We start from the raw sequence: 7,641 nt of genomic DNA, 5'->3' as shown, positions 1-7,641 counted from the left end.
TATGCTGCCTGACACAATATATATTCAATGACTATCTCTTAAATAAGTGAGTAGGTAAATAAAAACTAAGCAAATAATGACACATAGTTGAGTGCAGAACACGGTTATGGGGCTATAAATTCCTGAGGGAAAACCATGCAGACCATTTATTAGAGTGAAGGGATAAAAATCTTAATTGGAGTCAGATAGAAGCCTCAATCTCAGTGGCGCTGCCAGCAGTCTTTAAATAACTTGCTCCCGAAGGTTTTCTTCAGTGCCAGCCTCACTTCTTTATTCCTAAGAGTGTATATCAGTGGATTCAGCACTGGAGTGACTGCACTATAGACGATGGCCACCATCTGGTCCTGAGTCATGGAAGTGGCTGAGGCAGGACGAATGTACGTGAAGCCTACAGGTCCATAGAAAAGACACACCACTGTGAAATGGGAGGCACAAGTGGACAAAGCTTTGTGGAGTATTCTGCAGGACTTATGCTTGAGCAGAAGGGAGCAAATAATGTACAAGTAGGAGAGAAGCGTCAGGAAGAAAGCTCCCATAGATACGCTGCCTGTGACAACAGAAAGAAGCCATTGGTTGAGCAGTGTGTTACTGCAGGCCAGTTCCAAGAGGGGCTTGACATCACAGAAGAAGTGATTGAGCTCTTGAGAGCGGCAAAAGTTCAGGCGTGCAGTCATGACAGAATGTACCAGAGCGTTAAAGATGCTGGTGATCCAGGCCACGGCTGCCAAGAGAATACATACCTTGGGGTTCATAATGACAGGGTAACGAAGTGGGTTGCAGATGGCAGCGAAGCGATCAAAAGCCATAACAGCTAGTAAGATGGCCTCTGTGCTTCCCAGAAAGTGGAAGAAGTATAGCTGAGTGATACAGCCCAGGAATGATATAGCCCTGCGAGCGGAGAGGAGGTTTATAAGGACTTTGGGCAATGTCACTGAAGAGTAGCAGATATCCAGGCAAGAAAGGTTTCCCAGGAAAAAATACATGGGGGAATGCAGTTTGGGTTCCAAAATCGCAATCACTAATATAGCTCCGTTTCCAACCAAGTTTATCAAGTAAATGATTAAGAAAATCACAAAGAAGAAAGGCTGCAGCTGCTGAACACTGGTCAGGCCAAGTAACAGAAACTCATTTACTGTAGTGACATTCTCCATTGCTTTGGGGAGCAAATGTAATGATGACAGTGAGTTAGTTTTTTGAATTTTACACTGTGGGAATTAAGTGAAGCAAGTTTATTATTTGGAAAAGCCAAACGGTGAGCTCCAGTGTGGAGAATATTTAGAAGTGGTAAGTAAACAGCTTTACCACTCCTAAATATGAGTCAAACATCTTTTTACCACTTCAGAATTTATCATGTACTAATAAAAACAGCTTATAATGAGTAAGTCAGATATAGATAAAAGACACTTTTTTAAAGCATAAAATGTAAAACATGATTATATCTTATTTACAACATTAGAATTAGAGGTTCGAAAAAAATTAGAGGCTAGAAAAATTTAAAACATACAAAGGAAATAATTGTTCAGCTTATGATTCTCAGTTCTGGCAGTAAAAGTGATATAGCCTAGTGAGGATTTCTTCTTTTCTCCTAAGATATTTTAAAGCCTCAGGAAATTAACGCATCCTTCCTAGAAGCCTAAACTTTCAGCAAAACTAAGAAACATAAAATCCAGAATCTTCAAATATTGTGTTTAAGCAGAGGGAATAAAAACAGCATTTAGCATCAGTAGTTACAAGACTGCAGCACAGTGGTGGGTTTGTGTGTGTAGTTGAGAAAAACTTGAAAGAGTAAAAAGTGTTAACAGGAAGAGAATTTTGAAAACATTCCCGATTTTTCAGGCCTAGGAAAAAATGCCCTAACTTTATTGGGAATTTCTACGAGAGGAGGAGAATTAGAACAAGATAAAGCATAAGCATTGAAAGAGAAAGGAAAAATATATATTAAATGCTTTGCCATTTGTAAAAAAATAATCACCACCTTATTAACAGAAGAGGGAGCCCTTGAATTGAGGAATGGAAAAACCACCTGGTATACCCCCTCCCTGGTGGCTCAGATGGTAAAGAATCTGCCTGCAGTGTGGGAAAGATCCCCTAGAGAAGGGAATGGCAACCCACTCCAGTATTCTTGCCTGGAGAGTACCATGGACAGAGGAGCCTGGTGGGCTACAGTCCATGGGGTTGCAAAGAGTCAGACATGACTGAGCGATTAAGCAGGAGCCTACCCACCCTCACCCACACTAACATTCCCCTGCTAACAACTGGTCCAGAATATCACAACCCAATGTAAGCTCCCAATAAAATAGCTTCAAAAGTTGACAGAAATAACAAAGAGTACAATTCACAATCCTAATAGAAGTTTTTCTATGGACTTCCCTCCTAGCTCATTCGGTAAAGAATCTGCCTGCAATGCAGAAGACGTGGGTTTGATTCCTAGATCTGGAAGATCCCCTGGAGAAGGAAATGGCAACCCACTCCGGAATTCTTGCCTGGAGAATCCCATGGACAGAGGAACCTTGCGGGCTACAGTCCATGGGGTTGCAAGAGTCAGACACGACTGAGTGACTTTCACCACTACTTTCACTTCACTCACTAATAGAAGCTTTTAACATCTCTCTCTCTCTCTCTGCCTTATAGAAAAAGCAAAAAAAAAAAAAGTAAGAATATAAAAATCTGAAAAACATAATTTACAAATTTGATTGATATATATAAACAGCTCAGTAAGAAAAGAATTCACACCCACAAAAAAATAGCAAAATACAGATGGAGAGAATTTATCACTACACTAAAATTATACACTAAAGGAAATTCTCTAGTCAGTAAGAAAAGATCCTAAGCAGAAGAACGGAAATGCAAGAAGAAGTGAAGAATATCAGAATGGGTATGTGTCTATATACATGTAAGGAAAAATTGACCCACTAAAAGTGAAAAATTGACCCACTAAAAGTGAAAAATGACTATACAAGGCAATAATGACTATGACTTGTGGATGTTAATACTATGTAGAATAGAATACACAAATGGAAAAAGAAAAGAAGTCACATTATTTTTAATGGCACATTAAACATTTACAAAATCAAGATAGGTTGAGGTTTTTTTTTTTTCAGCATCAAAAATTTTAATAGATTGAGTCATTCAAAGAATACGCTTTGACTATGGTAAATTTTTTAAAAAGTAAGAAAAAGATATCCAGAAATGCACTAAATGCTTGAAATAAAGCAACACACAACTAAATAATTCATAGATAAAGGAAAAATCCAAATAGATTTTTTTAATATTTTAGCCAAATCATAATGAAGATGAGACATAACAAAACTTTTAGTATGTAGCTAAATAAATAGAGATTTTATACCTTGAATTCATATCTTAAAAAGAAGACATATTAAAAATAAGTACTCTAAAGTTGTATTTCAAAAAACTAAATGAATGAATGAATAAAACCAGCACCTCAAATCTAAAGAAAGCAAAAGAAAGGAAATAATGAAAATAATAACATGAACCATTAAAATAGAAACAAAAAGTGCAGTAGAGAAAAGTCAATAAAGTGAAAACTTAGTTATCTGAAAAGATTGTGAAAGTAATAAACTCCTGTAAGACTTAAAGAGAGAGAGCTCAAATTATCAATTTAAAAGGTAATATCGCTATGGATATTATCAATGTCAAAAATTATAGAAGATCTTTATGAGCAAATTTATGCCAATAAATTTAACAATCTGGATGACATTTACAAATTACTTCAAAACAAAAGTAAATTACTAAAACTAACAGTAAAAGAAAGAAAATTTGAATAGTTTGATATCTATATAGGAAACTGTAGCTGCTATTTAAGACCTTCCCCAAAAGAAAATGCCAAATCCAGATTTCTACCAAACAGTTAATGAAGAAATAATAATTTACACATAGTCTCCTAAAGAAAGAAAAAAAGAATACTTCTCAACTTCTTTTATAAGGCTAGCATAACCTTGATGAAAGTAGTGAAAGTCACTCAATCATATCTGACTCTTTGTGACCCTATGGACTATACATTCCATGAAATTCTCCAGGCCAGAATACTGGAGTGGGTAGCAGTTCCCTTTTCCAGGTATCTTCCCAACCCGGGTCTCCCTCATTGCAGGCAGATTCTTTCTTACTTCCCGCAAGGGAAGCCCGAAGCCCCCCGAAAAGAATACTCTCAACTTCTTTTATAAGGCTAGCATGACCTTGATACCAATACTTGAAAAAGGACTTAACAGAAAGGAGATGTGCAGATTACCCTGTTTCATGACTACAGATGCAAAATTCCTTTCTCACTGTCTCTTATGTGACTCTGTGCAAATCACCATCATCACTCATTTGAATTATTGGAATGATCTTATTTCCACTCTTGTCCAGTCTCCTATTCTCAAGGCAGCATCCGGGATTATTCTGTTAAATGTGTCTAATGATTTAAGCTTCCAGTTCTACTCTATCCCTGGATTACTCAGCCACATTGATCTCTATGTTGCTCCTAAAACACTGACTACATTCTCATCTCAAGGTCTGTGCACCAGCTCTCTACTTATATGAAGCATTCTTATAGTTAATAAATTCACGTTTAATTCCCACAGCTCTTTCAGACCTTTGCCCTACAGCTACACCCTCATCGTGAATTTCTCTGATTGTTTTGTTCAGTCACTAAGTCCTGTACAACTCTTTGTGACCTGATGGGCTGCAACATGCCAGGCTCCTCTGTCCTCCACTATCTCCTGGAGCTTGCTCAAATTCAGGTTCATTGAGTCGGTGATTCTATCTAACCTTCTCATCCTCTGTCACCCTCTTCTCTTGCCCTCCATCTTTCCCAGGATCAGGGTCTTTCCCAGTGAGTCAGCTCTTCACATCAGGTGGCCAAAGTATTGTAGCTTTAGCTTCAGCAACAGTCCTTCTAGTGAAGAGTCAGGGTTAATTTCCTTTAGGATTGACTGATTTGATCTCCTTTCTGTCCAAGGGACTCTCAAGAGTCTTCTCCAGATTAAATTACAAAAAAATATAAATAAATAAAAGCATATCCTTTCTTACTATGTTGTTATCAATGGCACTTATCTTAATCTGCTGTACTGGATTTTATTAAATATGTTTTGCAGTGTCAAACACACACACACAAAACTATTGTCTATTTTATTCACTACTGCAACCCAGCACCTAAAACAGTGTCTGGAACATTTTTTTGGTGCTCTCTCTATACTTACTGAATTAGCTACTGGATTGTGATTACCTGTTCAATCATTATCAGCTACAAAAAACTATCCTCAAAAGGTCAGATTTGTCTTCCTTTGAACATTTTCACCTAAAATCTATCCATACTATTCTCCTGAATGTGATGCTACACTCACAAAAGACTCTTTCAGTTTATCAGAGGACATGGCAACATAGAAAGTGAGCAATGAATATTTGTGATTAAGTAAATAACTTTTAGCCATATAGGGCCCATTTTAGCAATTCGTTTTTGTCATGGACTGTTCTCAAAGACACTGGTGATTCTTAATGATTAATTGCTGTCTATAAACTGAAGGGTTAATAAGGTAGCAGAGATGTGCCTGCAAACGGGTCTCTCTGCTCAGGCTGAGCGTCCTTGCATACAAGGCATTCTGCCAAAGAGTCTGGACACAGCCTTGAGTTTAATGGTCCCTTGCAAACGAGGGAGCATTCCCTTCTTGAGATAAGAGGGAGATGAGGGCTTTGTGCAGACTCTGCAGTAGACAGAGATTTCACTCCCCTTTGCTGTACGATAACAGGTATGCACCTGCACTGTACTGAAAAGGCTTATTCTTACAGTCTGGAATTCTGCCTAAGGAGGGCTTTATAATAATAAACGGCAATTAGTTTGCCCAGTTCTGTTCCTCTGGCCAGAGTGGTGTCCTGTCTGTCTCTTGTGTGTCTTGTATGTTCTGTGTCATTTCACAACGTGGGGCTCGAGTGAAACCGAGAGAGGTAAGAAACCCCTGGGGGATTTTAGATCCATAGCAGGGGAGCTTTCGGAAACATGGGGAATTGCTCACCCTAGTGGAAAAAATTGCTAGGTGAATTCTTGTACATAATCATGGGGAATTCTTCACCCTAGCAGATGGGAACTTTCAAAAGTTCATGGTTCAAAAAACCATGGGGAAATCCTGCTAGGAAGAAATGAATGTTCATTACGGGCACAATATGTGAATTTATATATTAAATCACGTGACAAAATTTATGTAATGCTATAACACAGGCTTTGACTTTGCTATCTACTGATAATGAGACTAAATCTAATGCTTTAATGAAGGAAGAGGCAATTTATGAGGATATGCCAAATGTTGGTGGAATTTCTGCATTGCCTAAAAGTAAGGATACAAATAAGCCTCCTCCTGGAAATGGTGAAACATCTGATAGTTCAGAATCAGATTCGGAGGCTTCTTCGGTTTCATCAGAGGAGGGCAAAGAGATTAAAGAAATGACCCATCTATTCCGGGAATAGTGGAAATCCCGTAAGGAGGAGAAAAAATCTACACCTTCTGCTCCTCCTTGTGCTTCTCTTCTCCCCACTGCAGTTGATCGGCCCGATGTGGGCAGGGGACATTGTCCGTTCTCCTTTCCTTTGTCTATGCCCCATGATGATGACTTGTCTGCTCCCCCTGGTGGGTTTATTGATCCTCCACAATTGTTTCCCATTCAGAGACAGCAGGATGGCAATGTGATAAATGTTCAATATGCTCCTTTGGAATATAAATTTTTTAAAGATCTTAAAGCTGCAGTAGCGCAATACGGTCCTCAATCTCCCTTCGTTTTGGCTACGTTGAAATCATTGGAAAAAGGCAAATTAATCATTCTGTTAGATTGAGAATCTATTGCCCAAGCTGTCTTGGAGGGCTCTCAATGGTTGCAACTTCGTAGCTGGTGGGAAGAAGAAGCTAGAAAGCAGGCTCAGATTAATGAGGGACAAAATCCCCCTGGTCCTCTCGAGGATGAAATAATGGGAGAGGGCCAATATTGGGCTTTAAGAGAACAGGCTCAATATTCTGATCAGGACTTACAACAAGTCCGCCAAGTCTTTTTACAAGCATGGCGCCGTGTAGTGCCTACTGGCCAAGCCCAGCCCTCCTTTGTTAAAACAATGCAAGGCCCTAATGGGCCATATACTGATTTTCTAGCAAGATTGAGGGTAGCTGTGGAACAGGCTGTAGGGAGGGATGAAATCTCAGGCATATTATTACAAACTTTGGCATTTGAAAATGCAAATCATAAATGCAAGCATATACTGGGACCTTTAAAGGGACAGGGTGCATCTATAGCTGAATATATCAGAGCCTGTTCGGGAGTAGGAGGAACTGAGCATCAGGCTAATGTCTTTGCTACAGCCTTGGCCAAGGTTATGAGACCACCAAAGGGAGGTAACTGCTTTCATTGTAAAAGACCTGGTCATTAAAAACAAACAAAAAAAAGTGTCAAAAATTAAAAGCTGATCAAGGTGCAATTCGTAAAGACAGATCTCTTGCTGAAAAAAATAAGACTCCTCCTGGACTTTGCCATCGGTGTGGAAAGGGGTTTCATTGGACTAATGAATGCAAATCTAAAACAGATAAAATGGGCAACCCAATACCAGGAAACTATCCTACGGGCCTGAGTCCTTGGGGCCCAGGAACAATACCGGGGACTTCTCCT

At 39.0% G+C, this 7,641-nt stretch overlaps 1 protein-coding gene across 1 annotated transcript; it reads right to left on the bottom strand.

Moving 5' to 3' along the window:
• Positions 1-200: 200 nt before the first annotated feature.
• On the bottom strand, positions 201-1,151 carry OR12D3 (olfactory receptor family 12 subfamily D member 3). The gene has a single exon (XM_069563207.1). The coding sequence runs from the start codon at positions 1,149-1,151 to the stop codon at positions 201-203; it is 951 nt and encodes a 316-aa protein (XP_069419308.1).
• Positions 1,152-7,641: the final 6,490 nt, after the last annotated feature.

This window comes from Ovis canadensis, chromosome 20, assembly GCF_042477335.2.
Source record: "Ovis canadensis isolate MfBH-ARS-UI-01 breed Bighorn chromosome 20, ARS-UI_OviCan_v2, whole genome shotgun sequence".
In the NCBI taxonomy this organism is placed as follows: domain Eukaryota; kingdom Metazoa; phylum Chordata; class Mammalia; order Artiodactyla; family Bovidae; genus Ovis; species Ovis canadensis.
The sequence above is the reverse complement of the archived record's forward strand: the minus strand, read 5'-3'. Positions and strand labels throughout refer to the sequence as shown.

Bases quoted from the DNA above. Each gene is read 5' to 3' on its own strand.
- OR12D3 (XM_069563207.1), bottom strand. From the start codon at position 1,151: ATGGAGAATGTCACTACAGTAAATGAGTTTCTGTTACTTGGCCTGACC.